Here is a 19,806-nt window from a genome sequence, read left to right as displayed (position 1 = left end):
GAATGTATACTCTGTCGGCGTGGTCTATGGGAATTCTCATGGAAGTTGTGACGCAGATGAAGCCCAAGCCGACGGAATGGTGTATTACTGGTCATTAGCTTGGGAAGCAATAGGGAGACAGAGAGGGGGAAGACAGAGAAGTTTAATTGGAGTGTGGGAAATGGTGGAAACGTGATCGGCGAAACCACATGGGAAATTTCGTGCGAGCGTCGTTATAAAAGATGTAATTGACGAATTTATGAATTACCCCATGATAAGGAAACGTGTTCATTTAATGTGGGACGAATAATGAGATCGTTCGAATGGGGTAATTCGCGTAATAAGACGAATTGCCGTGCTTTGCTCGATTAGAATGGAGGATTAACTAATTTTGTTAATTTTTGAGGGTCAATGTTTGTCTGGTAATTTACAGTGGGTTTTATTTTATTATTACTCTATTGATCTGAAATCACTGACCTTTTCTTGCTCAAAAATTAGGAAACTCGTCATTTAAAAAAATCAGTCGAAATTAGAGCTGTTAAATAATTTGACGTTGTACATGTATAGTTAAGGTAGTTGAGAAAACAGGTGAATGTTATTAAATGTAATGAAGCATTTCGTGATGTATGCTTTTTTTTGGCGATATGTTATTTAAGTTGAAATGCTGTTATTTAAAGCTTATTCAAATGGCTGGAGTTTTAATTTTGGTAAAAACAATTTCAACAGCCAGTATTAGTCTGAAAAATTTTCAACGAATTTTCCTATATTATTGCGTAAAAAATAAGAAAGATAATCGATTTAAAAAGCAAACTGAAATTGGAGATGTTAAATTAAAATTTAAAAATAATTCTACATTGTAAAAGTATTTTTGAAATAACTAAGAAAGTAGGAGAGTGTTTATTAATGTAATAACACGTTATGTGATACATGTTTTTTTTTTGGAAATAAGTTATTTAAATTGAAATGCTGTAATTTAAAGCTTTCTTTGAATGGGTGGATATAGATTTTAAATTTTGATAAAAACAGTTTCAATAGCCAGTGTGTGTCTGGCAATTTTCAACGAATCTTGTTTCATTATTGCAATATTTATTTAAAATTTCTGATCCAATTTTGCACAAAATTTAGGAAGTTAATATCAATTTAAAAAATAAATAGAAATTAGAGATGTTTGATAATAAATTTATTATATAATTTTATTTTGTGAAAGCATTGTTTAAATATACAAAAAAAAACAGATAAATATTCTTAATGTAATTATACATTACTTGATACATTTTTTTAGAAATATGCGATTCAAATTAAAATATTGCTATGTAAACCCTTCTTCGTATATATAGATGCGTGCTTTAAATTTTAGTAAAAACAGTTTAAAATAAATAATTCTCATATTCAAATAATCTATTAAGTAGACATTCATATTAAGATCAAACTAAATATTTATTCGGTTTCTTTCTAGATTAGTATAAATTTATTATAAAGATAAAAAGAAATAATTCAAATATTTATATGTCTTCCTGACAAAAGTGATTATTTAAGCTTTCAATAAACATTCAGTTTTTTTTATTTGACGTTTTCGGTTAATCTAGTTGAGAATATATTTAGAAGCATTTATATTTGTTTGCACCAATAACTTAGGATCGAGAGAATATAAACATAACAAAAAATTTTACATGGCATTAAATTCAAAGTTTCTTACTGTTTATCAACAACTCTTACTTTCTTGTATAAATTATCTATATAACTTACTTTGAGAAAAAAAAATTAAAAATACGTCATTTCAGAAATTAATTGTAAATTACAGTATATAATGATAATAACAAGGTTCATTTCGATCAGCTGCAACAACAAAACTCCAGTCATAAAGCAAAACATTTTGTTTTTTATAAAGCCATGATTTTTAATCCAGCGTATTTATAATTCAGCATTTTACTTCTCAACTTGGAAAAAGGAAACAAGAGAAAAAATAAATTTGCTTATCTAAATACATGCATTCATTTTTTATCTGTTTAAATACAGATTACGTTTAAGTGCAAGTTTTATTTTCCTTTCAAAAACGTTTTCATTTTATGAAACAAACAATACATTGTATCATTTTCAGCCACATGAGTTTTACTAAACAAGGAATGTAAACAGCCAGAGATCACTTTTGATTTGTAAATTATCAAAATTATTTGATGTGTTCATTTTATTTATATAGTGGTTCACTTTTAGACATCAAATAAATATTTAATTTCAAATTAGTACTCAAAAATAAATGGTTCAAAAATTAGTAAATAATCAAAAATTAAGATTTAATAAACTAAAATTGTATAATATTGAACCAAACTTTTCTGTAAAATGAGAAAAAATATAATGCAAAAATTTTGATTTTTTTAGGTACATAGATTATGGCAGAAAAAGGAATATGGATGAATTAACAACTTATACTTCTTTGATGAAAAGTTTTTTTCGAAAAGTAGTTATTTATTTTTCATAATTTTTTTCTAGTAAATTAAAGATAAGAAATTTATGAGTCACAAAAAAGATAACTAAATATCGTAACAACTCAGGTAGCACAACTTGTTGAACAATATTGCACAATGCGATAACATATTGTATTATTTAATATTCAATATTGTTAATACAATACTGCTATTTAATATTGTAAAATACATATGTACTTTTTAGAGTAATTTAAGTAAAATATTTTCGAACTGTGTTATCTACCACAGGTCGGAAATAAGTATATCGGTAATCCCATCTAAAATTCATTAAATATAATTATTTTATTAAGTTTTTCTTATTATTTCCAAGGAAGATAACTATATTAGATTCTTTTCGCTTTAGAAATAAGGGTAAAATCTTTGAAGAAATAATCGAATTAATTTAAGTACTAACTCTACAAAAAATTTATGTCAAAAAATTGATATTTTCTGGATCATTTTAGATGAAATTCAAACTGATTTTTAAATATAAATTTTGTCATAGCTGCGTCATAATACAGTTTTGCAAATTGCAAGAGTGATTTACTCTCAAGTACGATAAATCTATATAATGGCGGCAGAAGTGAGTATGCAGTTTTAATTTACTTGAATTGTGAATTTATTTAAATTCTTTATAAAATGTCACATTTTATTTTGAAAATTTATCGTCATTTTTTTCTATATTATAACAGAAAGGATATCCGAGATAATTAAACTTATTAAAGTGTTTTATAGCGTTTGAATTAATTCTACTTCAATAAAAATTTAAATAACAAAAATTATATAATCAGGCACACGAGTTAGCACGTCATTTCAATAAAAGGAAAGAGATTAAAGACGGAATTATCTTTCTGAATCATTTACTTTGAATGATAACACTTCCCCCCACCCAAATAATTAAAACTAAAAGCAAAATTTATGGTACTGACAAATTAAGATAACTGAAATCAGTCGAAAATAATTTTAAAGCACGTATAGTGTGCAAATGATGCTATATCTAAAACATAAATGAAATGATCCAAAATAGAAAAACATTAAATAGAGCTGAAGATTATGGTGTATTAACAAATTAAAAACAGAAGATGTATTAAAACAGCTGGTCAGTTTAGGTGCATTCGCATTTTTCATACCTACATTTGTCACCTACATCACATAAAAATTAATGTGTTAAAATCCTTAAGCGGCAAGAATTTTAAGCAGCTAAAGCACAAGCGATTCACAGGAAATATCGATTTTGTGTATCGCTTGTGTTTGTATCAAGTGCACAAACATTGTGCTTTTATCGCTGGATTTTGTATGAATAGATACACAAGACTATCGAAACTTTTGAAAAATTTGTATAAAGAAAAAAATATTATGTCTCCAGCGAAGAATGCGTAAATAGGCAGTAAATCATTGAATAGTTTACAGCTTGAAATGATTGAACTAATAAATCTTGTGGTCAGTTATATCAAAATGCTGCATTTAATTACAAAAATATACAACCGTTTAATAAAAGATTAATATATTTACCATTTAATTATTATACCTCATATTTCTCTAAAGATATGATCAACAATGTTTGTCCCGAAAGAGCAGGCTGTTTTCTAATTAGGAAATCAGCAGCCATAGCAGATATTATGAATCGTAGCGAAGGTAGCCGCTTTCAGCATACATTGTTCGTTCTGGATTCCCTAATATCCGATATAAACCCGCAGGTGTTGTTGGTGAATAACTTGACGCAGGTCTCCCCAGTCATTCTTAACGTTCTGCAGGTGAAATAGTTCCATCGAGTAAAAGGGGAGGGAGATCTCATTCATCATTGGTTTTAGAACTCCTAATCACTGAGCGTAAAGCGTACAAGAAGATGGTTTAGAACGCACATGCAAATTAACGTTACGCCTCTTTGATGGAGGAATTATTAAAGGTACAGGAATGGCAGGGAAAATTTCTCATACCCATAATTTCTCATTTAACGAAAGGACACAGGCATGTGGAGCCATTGAGTTCGATGGAGAGTTGAGTTGTTCAGGGCATGCGGACAAGCTAAAATTAGAAACTGTTGAATTCCATTTTAATAATTCTGTGATTCAGTGAATTGTCTATACCTCGATATGACTGTATTCGACTTTAATGCACACTTGAAATGCTTTTGGATGAAAAGGCGCTTAGCACAATTTATGACTGAGTTGGTACATAACAAAATGGAGGACTATTTAAATCATATTTTGTCTATGATAATATAATGAAAAAAGGTCGAAAAGATAATAAATAATTTTTATTAAAATTTATATTGTTATTAGTGTCGTACTTGACTAAATGTTTTAATGAAGCATTTTTAATGAATATTTTCTTCTACGATCTTGCATTTCACAATACATTATGCATAGAACAGCAACGTTTACACAGTTCTTTTTCTTAATTTGATTTGTTTCATGTTTGAAAAGGAGAGAGGATTTTTTTCCTCACGTGCTAGTTCCACTTCTTGACAATACAACGCACAGTTTACAAATTCTGTGCATTTTTGTATTCGGGTTGAAAATATGATTTTTTAAATACTTTCATTTCATTTTTTTTTCATGAGTTAATCTATTAATTTAAATTGCATTTTGATTTCGTACGAATAACTCCACATGGTAACATATTTGAAAAAGTCTGATAAGAAGATTCCTCTATATATAATTATAAATTAAAGACCACAAATTAGGAATAATTTAAAAAAAAAATTACTTTTTTGTACACTGATAAATGTGCATTCTAAAACCTCTTAAAAAACTAAAAATTAGAAATAATAATAAAAAATATATATACTATTTTGTACACTGATAAAAGTGCGTTTAAAAACCTGTTAAAAGCTAAATTTAAATTCATTTCATAATTTAATAACTGGTATTCAATATACATTATTTATTGACAAAGGAAGGTTTTTCAATAAAAATATTTAAAAAAGACAATAATAATTAATGAAAAATAATTAGTTTTAATTAAAAAGTTAAATTTGAACCTAAATTATTTACCCTACCTTTATATTTATAATAATTTAGGAATCTTAGATAGAACTATACACTTTTTTAAAAATAAATTATTGTATAGGATCGATATCAATAGTAGTTTTAGAGATAAAGAGATATGCTTTTATCTAATTGCTGCTAACTATTGTTATTATATCAATCAATTTTTAACACTTCTCGATTAATAATAAATTAGAATTTGTGTTGTCGGCACTCTGCAGAACAAACCTTTAACCTGGAGATGCCGAATAGGGCACAAATATGCTTATATAAATATGCAATATGAAAAAAGAAGCGGCATCCTGGAGAAAGTGTTTTGAAATTTTATTCAGAATCTTAATTAATTAAAAACTAAGTGGAATTTTTGCCCTGTTGTAATTTAATCACCCAAGATTCTATTCGTCATATACAACCTGCCCAACAATCTCTTCTGTTAATCCCATTTCTGCCTTTCTTTTTTCCAAATGCTCTCGCCCGAATCTAAGTAAAGTTTAATTCTCTCAACACTCATTTACTATCAATTCCCCACATTTTAATCCTATTCATGCCGTTTCTCAAGGGGGAAAAAGAGGATAAGTTGATCAATCACCTAATTTATTTTTGGGAGCCATTTTGTGTTCGCTTTTTGTTTTCGATGTTCTTCGACAAACAACACCAAATTGTTTATTTGCAGCTAATTTAGAATGAATGAATAACAATTCCTTCAGATAACACATTGTACGATATTGAACAAATTGTCCAAGATTATAAAATAATTTATGGTATTGAAAATATTACGAATATTATTAAATAATATAATACAGTATCTTTGCGCACAAGGGATTCTACCATGGAAGGAAAAGGAATCTAATATACAATATAATAGTTCAGACAAAATGTAATTGAATGTTAGATGGTATGTAGTTATGGTTGCGATATTACGATAACTGAATTCATTAAATATATAAAAGAAGTTTTAATAATGACATACAAGATGTAACATCAATAAATCAAAATCACTGGTAATCAGCTGTGGAGATCTCATAATAGAATCTTGTTTTGGGTTACGTCGGTTCAAAATCCGATTCTTCATAAGATCCAACGTATGATTCAATCCATCGAAAGACAAATGTTCTCTAGTGCGTATGGCTTGGAAATTTAAAAAGATGGCGTAAATTTAAAAAGAAATGACTCGAGTGTGTCCATTTCATCTTACAGCGGTCGAAAATTATGTAATTTCCCCCAAAATAATCCTTATGTAGGTTTAAAATTTGACAAATCTAATTTAAGTAAACTAGTGACTAACTGTCAAGTTACAGTCAAAACTAACTAAATTCGCATAGAAAATAAATAATATTAAGAACATTTTCCCTTCACACATACACACACACAAATGCAATCATCAGTTAAAAAAAATAACGTTTCATGATTTAATCTGAAATCTCCATGTATTCCAATACTTCTGCACATGAACACATCAATAGAAACTCTAAGCTTAGCTCTGTGACAATAGAATAGTTTCAGAATCTGCAATTAACGTGGACACCTATGAGGATCTTGGACATTCGTCTATGTGCAACTCTATTATAACTGCAAATGGCGTGGTCAGTCTGAAGCTAATTGATAATTCCCAAACTCTCCATGGGCAGACCTGAGACCACATGCCTCCAGCTAATCGCCCATTAGACAAGTACGCGAGCTCTGCGAAGGAAGATAGCACATACATTTTGGAGAACGCAGATCTGTAATTGGAGACATTAAAGCGTTTTCGTAATGCGGGCAAGTAATCGGCTTCTGGGGCCTCAGCTTGTAACAAGGACGTTTAAATATATGACTAGAATTGGAGAGGAAGAGATTGAATTGCAGATATTTTGTTACATGCATAGACGGAGTTTCGAATTGTTGATATGGATGTCGTCTTGTTAATAGTTCAATAAAATGCTGTTTTGGACTCTAGTCTCTGAACATAATCTATTAAATCCTATTCCAGCTTACTAAATATATTCTATTGATTTTCTAACTTGTAATATAAATTTCTATGCTGGATTACATTTAAAATATGCAAGACAGTTTTTTTTAGATTTTTTCTAAGTGAATTAAAGTTATTTTTAAATGTTTATAATTTGTAATAAAAGAAATCTGACATATGTAGAGCTATATTAATAATTTTATTAATTAATTACTGGCTTCGTTAATAATTTTCTCATTTTGGAATTTATTGTAACATCGATTTCATTAAACAATTGAAAAATAAAATAGACAATTCATGTTACATTGACGTAAATATGATTTGAGAAATCATTTTTTGGGATAGCATATAAGTCAACAATTAGTGAACAACTGTTTACCTTTAGTTATTACCAAAACATAAATATATCTAACAATGTTTCAAAATAAGTAGCAAAATATGTTATACAGTAGAAGGAACGATACTTCATTGGCTATTAAGCATTAAAAATAGGCTAATTAAGCATTATTTAAAGATAAGTTTAGGTATTTCTTGTTGCCACTGTTGCTGTCCAAATTTTTTCATATTGCACCAAAAACAGATTTTGAATTAGACAGATTTAATTAAAAGGACTACAAATTTTTGATAATATCTGAAAAATGACTAGGAGAAATAATTTTTTTTTAAATCTAAAAGCTGGTTTACTAAATGGTTTATCATGGTTAAAGAAAAAAGAACAAGATCTGTTTCTACACTCTTCTTTTAAGATTGATACTCTGAGAATTTTGGAATTGGTGGCCTGGTGGTAAGGACTTCCTCTTCGATTCCAGGTTCGAGACCCAATTCCATTGAAGAACCGTTGTGTAAGCGGGTCTGATGCACGTTAAACCCGTCAGGGCCAAATGTCTTCCCGCTAGTGTGATGTGGAAGTTCGGAGAACAAGGTTCAGCTCAGGTGTCATCCTCGCCATTTGACTGCGGTTCAAAATTACTAAATCCGTCCTATAATAGCCCTAGTATTGCTATTATGGGAAGGAATATATGAATACGGGAACGTTATATAGCTAAACTGAACTTTTTGCAATTCCTCTTGTAATCTGGGGACAAGGCAAGTTATTAAGCTTCGATAAACTATAAATTTTGGTAATAGGTCATACAATTGCTTTGGTATTTTAAAGGTCAAATATAAAAAGTAGATTTATACATACAACTTAATTTGTCCATCTCTCCAGTTATTGCATAAACCGTAATTACTTGATTTGTTTATTTATTTGTTAATGTATGTGGGTGAAGAATACCATGCAAACGATTATATTTTCAGAATAAACTATCGATATTTTAATCTAAAAGTAATCAATGAATTGCAAAAATAAATTCATTGTAGCAATATACGACTTTTCTCTCTAATTGTTTGTATTCTGTTACTCAACAGCAAGAAAAAGTTAATTTAGTAGCTGATTAATCAACAGTAATATATTTTCTGATTTCACAGCCTCTTAATACATATAAAGAAATAATACATATATCTTAAGAAATAAATACATATATCATATATCTTATCCTCTTAATACATATATCTGTTCTAGAAAAAGTTGGCATTATTTTCCAAGAGAGACTATTTTAATTTTACATTTTAAAATAAAAAGAAAGTCTTTATTAACAGTTAAAATTTAAAGTCATCTTTATTCAGTAGGTTATGAAAATAAATGTTGTTAAACGCACCCTTATAGAAACTAACATTTTCAATAGATTTCAGCATTAAAATTTATTAAAGCAAAGTTAAAGAAAAGTTGTAGTCAACGGAAAACATTTGGTGTTTAAGTATTATAAGGATGAATAAATTCCATCGAGTTCCATAAGATATTCCACATTATTATGCCTCCGATTTTCCTTTAAAACATTCTGCACACCAAGTTCTCAATATCTTCAAAATGAGATCAGTGGAACCATTTCAGAGTCGTTCCAGGTTGTTTCAGGTTTAGATTTTCATTTCAGAAGTAATTTTACCTACTGTCATTGTGATAAATTAGAATATTATTGGTCCTCAGATTCTTGTACATGCTGAAGGAGAATAATTCTTTAATTTTAGTTTAGTTATACTATAAGCACAGCGTGCCGGCGTCCTGGTATAGGGGTAGCGCGTCTTCCCCGTGACCTGGGCGTCCTGGGTTCGAGTCCCGGTTCGGGCATGGTTGTTCTTCAGCTGTTCTATCTGTGAGATGTGTGATTGTGCCCCCCTATAAAAAGGGGTTGTGCAAGCGAATGTGATGCGTGAGTAGATAAGACGTACTCTTGGTCCTAGTTGGCGCTACTAAAAACAAGAGACGCTCCCTTGGCTTAAAATCGCTGACTTCGTCAGCGAGCTTGTCCATGGCAAGTGCCATTATAAACAACAACATAAGCACAGCATATTTTTTCTTTATAGTAATTTACGATTCATTTTTTTGTAATAATAAAACATATAATGTTTTCTCTTTTAATTCATATAATCTGTATTTTATTATTTAAATTAAATTTGCTTTTCTATTACTGAAATCCTCCGACCTTTTGCGCATGCGTCTTCTGACTTTGATTTCACCAAAATAGTGAGCGAGATGCCAGATGGATCATAAAATGTTTATTTTTTTATAAAGCAATGAACATTATACAGACGAGTAAATGCAAAATAGTGCAATTACAAATCACAGTTACAATCAACCGCGAAAATGAAAGAGAAAAGAATCGTCTAACAAAGATTTTCGAAAGACTCCATGCCTATTACCCCTTACTACATGCATATTACCCCTCAACGAAATAAAAATTGACTCACAGTAACTGGCACGGGATTTTGGGATGACTATACATATGTATCCCAAGTAATGTAAGTTATGTAAGCTGCAGCTACAATGGGTGTTTAGATAGTAGTTATGTCCACATCTGTTTCAGGCTTACACGGCAAATATTTCTGGCCAGATGATGTCATTTTTTATACGTGGTCGTTTGACGAGTTCAAATCAGCACCGGTAATCTCCAAATTTTCACACCATAATAGCTGGAAGATGCTTGCCCCACGACGGATTTTTAAATTGACTTGTATAAAAATGAATTATCAAAGCAACTAATGTTGAACTCCCAATCCCTTAGTCATGATGTTAATTTTTCATTAACTTTAATACCACAATAGCTGGAAGATGCTTGACCCACGACGGATTTAATGCATTAAATAAACCAGTATAAAAGATGGATCATCAAAGTAATTAAATGTTGAACCCTCGACCCTCTAGTCATGATGTTAAAATCTTTCTAAGAGTTTACTACGATCCTTAATTGTTCTAGTAAAAACGGCATGAAATGAAAGTAATTTAAATTATATTACACACATTCTATACATTGGCCATGATTTAAACGAAATAGATTTAATCAATTATAAAATAAAATACCACCTAAATTTTTTCATAATTGTACTCATTTTATTATAGCAAAATATTTTCTTAAGTAATAACCACATAACACTTTCCCTTAATTTTTTATATAACACCTAATGATGGAAGACACTGTCAGATTTGCTGCAAAAGTGATGTTCCTCTGTCAATAATGCATCTTCCCCTCATGGCAAGAGACAAAAGGCGGAGAAATATTTTCCGGTTATTTCTATTATCCGGCGAAAAGGAAACAAAAATCCCATTACAGCCATAAACCGCAGGCCATACCCAATTATGGAGAATCTATCACATCCGACCATCGCAGCTATAAATCGGATGTGCTTTTTGCCCGACACAAAACTTCTGAAGGCATCTATTAGGCCCTGAATTTTCACGTAATCTCTGCCTTCCATACTTTATGAAGGATAACTAACTCCCTTTGATCGCAATTAAGGACAAAGTTAGGGAATCCAATTATATAATCAAATGTCAGAATCTCGAGAGGTGGGCGAATTGCAAGGTTTCCAAGTATAAGCTGGATTATATAATCTAATATGAAATTGTGATTCAGATATTGAATTAGCTTCCTTTGCTGGAAAAGGCAAGCTTCTGAAGGGAGGAGGGGAGAGGATCTTTTCTCTTTACTTTTAGAAGAAAATAAGAACTTCAAAGTAGTTATTATTATTATTATTATTTAGTTATTTCGAAAAAAATTCACTTCATAACATTTTAATCCACTTAAGACAAAAAGATAATTTGAAACTTTTCAGATATTTCAAAGGGCAGATGATCTATTTAGTATTTAATTTATTGGATAGAAATGTTTACCCATAAAAAGGAGCCTGCAAAAAAGAAAGTAATAAATGCTTTTATTGTTTTTATTGAAAAAAGACAGGAACTTAATTAGAAATTTCATTTTCTGTTTTATTTAGAAAGTTAAACCAATACGCATTACATTTTTTAGAATATATTTTTTCAGTATTTTTGTTTCTCTCAAATCAATTATAAAATTCATTTTTCTATTGGTTAAAACATTATAGTTTTTTTTCTCAATTGTTAAAAAGGCGCAGTGAAAACTTTATTGATAATTAGATAAATATTTTTGTTATCAGACATTTTTTGGAATAAAATTATTTTTGACAGCTTAAAAATTGCAGATTTAGAATTACAAATTATTTTCTCTAAAATGACAAACAAAAAGTTTACTTAATATAATTAATTAAAATGAAAGAATTTGTTTTTGTTTAAAAAAGAAAATATCTTATTCAATTTTTTTTAAAAAACTAAATATTTTTGAAAATGGAAATGAAAATTAAAAGCCATGAGCCTAGATCAATCTAAGTAAATAAAAATTTTAACTTTAATAAATTGAAATAAGGATGTAAGTTCATGAAAAATAATATGAATGTAATGATAATAAGGAAAATAGTATGAAAATAATAAAATGTAATATTAGTTTATTGCTATTTAATCAAAACAATAGCATATAGCTATTTATTAAATAATTACATTTAAACAGGAGAATAGTATTTAATTAATTAAATAAATTGCAAATTAATTATTAAAATATTTGCACAAATTCATCGCCAACTAAATACTAGTGCCTATTTATAAAAGAAGTATTAGACAGTTATTAGAAGAATTATAAAAAATAATATTTCATATGCTTATTTGAAATTTGAATTATTATAAAAATATTCGTTCTGGTAAATATTTTTATAAAATACACTAAATGTAATATGTAAAATATATTTAACGATTATAAAATAAAACAGTAATAATTATTTTGCAATATTATTTATAATTCATTCATAATTTAATAATGCAGTGATATGGAAAATATGAAGTGATTACATGTTATCCTAAGAGATATTGATTTTCTGATTCAATTTGGTTAGATTTCGACGCATTACTTTATTATTAGATAAATTTTATTTTGAAAATATATTATTTTTATAAATCCACATGAAAATTCAAAATATGTTTGAGAGGCGTAATGCTTCTAACATGTCTCTATCTCTACTAATAATATAAAAGAATGTAAATATTGTATGCTTGATGCTTTATATTATAATACAGATCGTCTGACTGGAAAATATATTCGGCAGAGATATATTTTGGAGGATCCAGACATGCCGTTTGGAATGAGTTTTTAAAAATTCCAATTAATTAAAAATTGGACTAGATGTTGGCGTTTTCCGCTATAACTCCCTACAATATTAATACACGAATCTGACTTTTTACATTATTTTAAAATTCAAAAAATTAAATTTTTAAAGATGCCAAATTAGTTCTCACGTATTTATTTAGATTTCAACAATTTTTAAAATGTATTTATTGCATAATTTTAAGCAAAGCATTTCATTACTGCATTATAAGTTAAACCGTTTTCATACTTTTATCAAATATTAAATCACATGATTTTATTCCACATTAGATTGCTAAGAAAGTTTATCCAAAAAAAAAAAAAAAGTAAATTGGAAAGAGATTTTATATGTGATTTTTATGATGTATTATTATGTATTTTATATATGATTTTATGATGTATGTAGAAAACTTAAAAAAAAACCTTAAAAGTCCCTGGTATCTTAATAAAATCCAAGCTGAAAAGTAACGAAAAGGCAAACTAACAGCAGTAAGTCATATCAGTGAGTCTCCGACCCGACCGAAGGCACGCGGATAAAGAAAACTGAATGACCGGACAGCCGCAACAGCAACACTGGCGGGAACTGGGGTTGAATCTTAAAGGCCATCACCGGCCACGGTACAATTCTTCCTGAAGGAAGTACGTTCCGTCATCGATGGGAGTAGCCAGATCCCCCACCTTTTTGTGTACCCTCCAGGCTGGCGAGATCTAATTACTATATCGGAAGCATCTCATCTTCTTTTCATAGGTGCCCCCCAGGAGGTTAACTGATCAAATGTGCAGCGACATCGACTAAAGATCGAAGGGCATCAGCACCGTCCGTCTTAAAAGTACTATTTCTACAGCAATCAATGGCAATATCGATTACTGACTTCGCAAATGGCTAATCATTTTGTTAATTTCTTCAGAAAACATTACATTATTCAAAACATTTGCTATTTTACTTAATTACAATATTTAAATATAGCTGACTTTTAAAAACATTCCTGTTGCATTACTGTTATTTTTATGAAAAATATTTTTTTTACAAAGATTCTGTTGAAGAAATAATTTTAACTCACATTAATGAACTTGAACAATTGTATATTAATTCTTGAGTGATTATCGTTTTATGATTAGTTTGGTGGAACAAAAACGCCTGTTTAAAGAACGCCATTTTCTTCATTATTTTTTATACTTAATTATTATACTGGCCATAATTATCAGCATAGATAAGTTTGGACAAGAGTTTCATTATAAGCAAATTCCAAGTTTTTTTTTTTAATTTAAAAATCACACAAAAATTTTAAAACGGAAAATTTTTTTATACTTACCGCGGCACATGTCACATCTCTCCAGAGTATCTCGCAAGAGTTTAGTCTCTCGTGTCTAAAAAAAAGAAACGGGGCATTAGTATTTGATTAGAAAGATTTAAAACAGATAATTTGTTCTTGAATTACAATTATTGCGAAAATAAACAGTTTAAATCCTTTACATACTTAATTCTCTTAAATATTTTTCTTAAAAAAAAGATTAAAAATAACAATAATTTGATACTTAGAGTAAGTTTTTGCGTCAGTGACTTTTTTTGCGTGACAACATTTTTTTTAATAACGTGACGTTCAGCTATATAGATATTTAATAATTTGCTCTATGAGTAAACAAACGGAGCCAAAAGAATAGAAATTATTGCTTTACTACGATGCGTCATGCTTTAAGATTCAAAACATTAATTTTTGCATTTTTTGGGTTTGAGATTAATTATTTATTTCCTCTTATTCGTAAAGTATTATAATGCTCACAAAATTAGACCTCGAGATTTTGGCGAAAATTATCGTTTGCAACTGTTTTTAATCATGATAATTCAAAAGCAGCTTGAGCTAGACGGAGTCAAAATCTTGGCATGTGTTATTTACTCCTAATTAGTATATTTCTATTAAATTTTGAAAAGATCCAATCAAGGGAATTCTATTTTTATGTTTATACCAGAGCATGTAAGCATGGCAAATACAATGATGATGCATCCAGGTATCTGAAATATTAATCCGAATCAAATTTGCCATTACGTAATCAAAACACGAATATATGATCAAATATTGATTCGTTTAAGCCCAGTATCCTTAATTATATACAGTAGTATTCAGCCTTTCATATAGAAATACAATATGAAGAATTTTACTATATTATCTAACGCTTTTTAAAAAAATGAAATTTCAAAACTTTATACTATCCAGTTGATTATTTATTTTCTTTTCAATTAAAAATTGTTATTTTTTTATTTCAATTCATGATGATCAAAATATGTGGGAATTATCGGATTTTTAAAGTTGGTTTTATCTGAAAAATTGCATTTGAATTATATTTATCCTTAAAGATGAGGGAAAAGAGTATTTGAAATATATTTTTTAATAATATTCCTTTCTTACAATAAATGTTTCATGCGACAAATTGTAATTCATCTAAAATAGTTTTCATAATGATAATTTAAATTATTATTGCAAAGGGTGTCACTAAATTAGCGCAAGATTTGAATTTGCCACTATTCGTGCATTAAAGTGTTGGCAGCACTATTTAAAAAAAAAACCCCATTTGACAACTGATAGTTTAGGGTTAGTAAAAATGGAACGTTACAAGATACAAAAATGAAGCATTACAACGAGTTTATACTGTTGAAAAATATTTCAAAATTAATGAAAGTCTGGCGGCCACAGTTCGAGGAGTCTGAGAATTGGCCCTCAAGAGAGTGTGATTTAACACCATTGGATTTCTTTTTATGAGGTAATTTGAAGTCAAAGATCTATGCCAACAAGCTCACAAGCATACTTGTATTGAAGGAGGAAATTTTAAGCTGTATCAACGAAATTCAGCTACATTTAAGCAAAATGATCATGTAAAATTTCGACAAAAAAGGTGCATATGCGCCTGCAAATCCGTGGAGGCCATTTGCCGTATATCTTATTCCATACATAACCATTAATATCGTGTAACGCTCCATTTTTACTAATACTAAACTATCAGCTGTCAATTGGATTTTTTAATAGGGTTGCCAACATTTAATTGCACGAATGGTGGCAAACTCAAATCTTGTGTTAGTTTTGGGACACCTAGAATAATTGCGTGACATAAATAATAAATAAACCTGAAGCAAGTAAACCAGACATAAATTAAATATTTAATGTATTCCACCTTAAACTGCGAAACATGTAGTTATTAATTCGAATCAGAACTCAATGGAAAAATACTGTATGAAAATTTCGTTTCGGCAAAAATTTTTCAATACGATCTCAGAAAATACTTCTAGATAACATTCAAGCCAATCGAATCATCCATGATCCATTCAATTATCTTTCTTTATTATAAAGAATATTTCACTATGTTACAATTGTATGTTCCTCCTGAAGCTAGTAATTAAAGAAATTAAAAGGGATAATGGAATTACTCATTACGTAAAATTTGGAAATGATTCAGTAGTAATGAGAAAATAACTAGCAGTCGAGATGCATAAGCTGATGGCCAAAGGCGACTAATTGTGTTGATGAAATCTTCTTTCATTAATCATTTAGGATTGCGTTAATGAAATTCTCTTTCATTAATATGTTTATCGTTATTTTTCATTTCGGAACAATCCATTTTTCAATGTCCTCAATTAATGCAATAATATACATACTAATCAAATGAACTATTCAGGTTCTGTTAAATCAGAATTCTGCCAGTGAAATTTTTCATTTTTTATGACAAACATAAACTTAAAAACATAAATAAAAGACTTTTAAAATTCAAAGCTTTATAGATCAGAAATAAGTAACATAAACTTAAAAACATAAATAAAAGACTTTTAAAATTCAAAGCTTTATAGATCAGAAATAAGTAACATAAACTTAAAAACATAAATAAAAGACTTTTAAAATTCAATACTTTATGGATCAGAAATAAGTAACATAAACTTAAAAACATAAATAAAAGACTTTTAAAATTCAAAACTTTATAGTATAATATAGTAAAACTTTAATAAATAATATAAAAAACTTTATAGTATAAATAAGTAAAATAAAATGTGCAGTATAAACTACTAAACAATTATAATTATTCGATTAGTGTTTTCTCTATGTTTTTTTTATCTCATTTTAAGATATTACTGCACAATATATATTTAATAACTTATTCGAAATATGAATATAATCGCCAAATACATATGAATTCAGTATGGACAGAATCAAGCTTTCGTTAAATTTTCCAAAATTATTTATTCCTTAGTCATATATGTAATTTGATTTTCCGCACCATTGCAAGTGCTGGGGTTTAGCGTTTTCCTCTATTTACACAATAGAACTCCCGAAATATTTAATTAGCGACAAACATTAGTTAATGTAATCCCTTGCAGCGAGCAGAAAATCCAGATGCAGTAAAACTGGCAAATAGGGGAAACATAAATTATGTTCTAGCCAATTCCGACCAAAAACCTATTCACGCTTGAATCCGAGCAACACGAAACCCCTCATACAAAATGACAAATTACTGGGGCGTAATGCGGGCAGTCGTATTCAAATGGCGATGCAAAGCGTGGAATGTAGCTCGGTGCAGTTATTGTGTCAGTGCAGAGATTTTGAACCCATCCTTTTATGCACAGTTCATTGTAACAGAATAGTAGCGAAGTTGCCAGATGCTCTTCCCATCGATATTGGAGTGAATGCAGAATCGTAATCGCAATCGTTGTTGCCTCTGTACTGAATGCCGAATTCAAAGGACATTATATCACAGGGAGATCTGACAAGTGGCTGGTTAGAGCACAAGACTTCTGTGTTTGAAAAGTGAAAAGAGCAAAATATTTCTGAATTAAATCGAAAACCTTTAACTGTATCAACAAATTTATTTTTATAGTGGCACATTTTGAGAAATTCAGCTAATTAATCATAATGAATATCAATAAGATAAATTTAGAAATCTAAAACAATGATGACTCATTAAGCTGTTAATCACTAATTTTAGTTTCATCACCGGAAACTTTTTAAAATATTGTCATAGATAGTTAAAATTCTTATTACAGTCTTCCAAATAACAATATTATGTAAAAATGTATGAATAATGTAATGAAATTATTTCAAAATACATAAATGAAAAATGCATGCAAATTATTAGGAATAGATTGGTCGTAAACTGTTTTGAATCCATGTTAAAAAATTACAAATGCAATATAGAAAAGAAGAAAAGTCTGTATCTATATAAATAAAAACCAATTTTTTTCTGCTCCATAAAATTCCAAATTTTTGAAAGCATTTTCAAATGTGTATTTCAAACACAATGTGTAAGAAAGGTTTCAAATCTACATTTTGTGACAATTAATTAAATAATACTAAGTTTTATTTTTAAAAAACCGTTCTAGTAAATCGAAAAGATTATTTAATTTTTAATATTGTCATATTCATAATGAAAGAAAATATTATATATATCTTAAATTATTTCATTTATTTGTCTGAAAATTGCCACTCGCAATTTTTAATATTTTTTTTGTAATTATGAATTTAAAAAATGGAAACATCTGTGTAAGATTTTTAAAACTCGTTTGGCGTAACTGATATTCCCATTTTAATTTCAATGAAAATTTCAAACGATTAGAAGATTTACTATTTTATATAATTTTACAGAAAAATATTTTTCACAGTAAAAATGTTACATCTGAAATTATTTTCAACTCCAGCAATACTGAACATATTGCCTATAAGCCAATAAACTAAAAAAAAATCCTGAAAGTAATATTTGCTTAATTTATTATGGAGTTCAGTTTATATCATAATTTAAGTAAATATTCTATCAAGAACTTTCCAAATGGAAGAATTAATAGGAAGAATTAATTATATCATAATGGAAATATCTGTCTAAGACTTTTAAAACTCGTTTGGCGTAACTGATATCCCCATTTTAATTTCAATGAAAATTTCATACGATTAGAAGATTTACTGTTTTATATAATTTTAAAGAAAAATATTTTTCACAGTAAAAATGTTACTTCTGAAATTATTTTCAACTCCAGCAATACTGACTATATTGCCTATAAGCCAATAAACTAAAAAAAAAATCCTGAAAGTAATATTTGCTCAATTTATTATGGAGTTCAGTTTATATCATAATTTAAGTAAATATTCTATCAAGAACTTTCCAAATGGAAGAATTAAATAGAAGGTAGGCTTTAACAATTGAAACTATTTCATTCTTCGACAGTATCTACGAAAGTTTTAGTGCTGAGTAAAACAAAGAAAAATTTGAAGTTAAGAAAAAGAAAAGGGTTTCAGATTTCAGAAGAAATCCCCTATTTCTTTAAATACATTCTGTTCAATCGATGGTTATTTTTTTCCCTGTAGATCTTCGGATCAAAGAACTTTTATTTTGAAGACATTTAGTCCGATATTTATCTCATCTTATGACGTCTTCTTGGATCAACTTTTTCGTTCCTTTAAAGGTCGGATCTATTGATCCTTGTGACAATTTTTATACCTTCAGACTCAAGTTTAAAAGAAAAACAATTCTACGAGACGTATCAGGCTTATTTTATCAGAAAATCGACGTATTTCTTCGACAACTGTCGATGACACGTTGTCATTTCTAAAATAACCATTTAGTAAATCTTTGAAGCAGTCAGCTATGATGTAACATTATTAATGAGTAACTGAACATATTATTACCAGAAAATATAATATAATATCTTATATGTAATATTACAAGTGACCGTTATGAACAATATACATTTGTTAAGAAAAGAACTTAACATATAATTTCTCGAACTAACGAATTCGGGAGTAATTTTTCCGATAACGAAAAAATATTGATGTTATTTATAATTAAAAAAGTTTACTGAAGATATCGTTTGCGGGATTATAATGCTGAAAATATAAAACTAGAAAGCATAATTGTAATATAATAAATTAAAA

General features: G+C 28.7%; 1 protein-coding gene across 1 annotated transcript in view; it reads right to left on the bottom strand.

Annotated features, from left to right (window-relative positions):
- Positions 1-19,806, bottom strand: part of LOC129959701 (cartilage oligomeric matrix protein-like) — a 594,738-nt gene that overhangs the window by 149,642 nt on the left and 425,290 nt on the right. The window contains exon 6 of the mRNA XM_056072616.1: positions 14,218-14,272. Within this exon, the coding sequence (XP_055928591.1) occupies positions 14,218-14,272 (55 nt within the window). The remainder of the gene's footprint in view (positions 1-14,217; positions 14,273-19,806) is intronic.

Source organism: Argiope bruennichi, chromosome 1 (genome assembly GCF_947563725.1).
Source record: "Argiope bruennichi chromosome 1, qqArgBrue1.1, whole genome shotgun sequence".
Classification (NCBI taxonomy): domain Eukaryota; kingdom Metazoa; phylum Arthropoda; class Arachnida; order Araneae; family Araneidae; genus Argiope; species Argiope bruennichi.
Note: the sequence above shows the minus strand (reverse complement) of the source record. Positions and strands in the feature narration are given on the sequence as shown.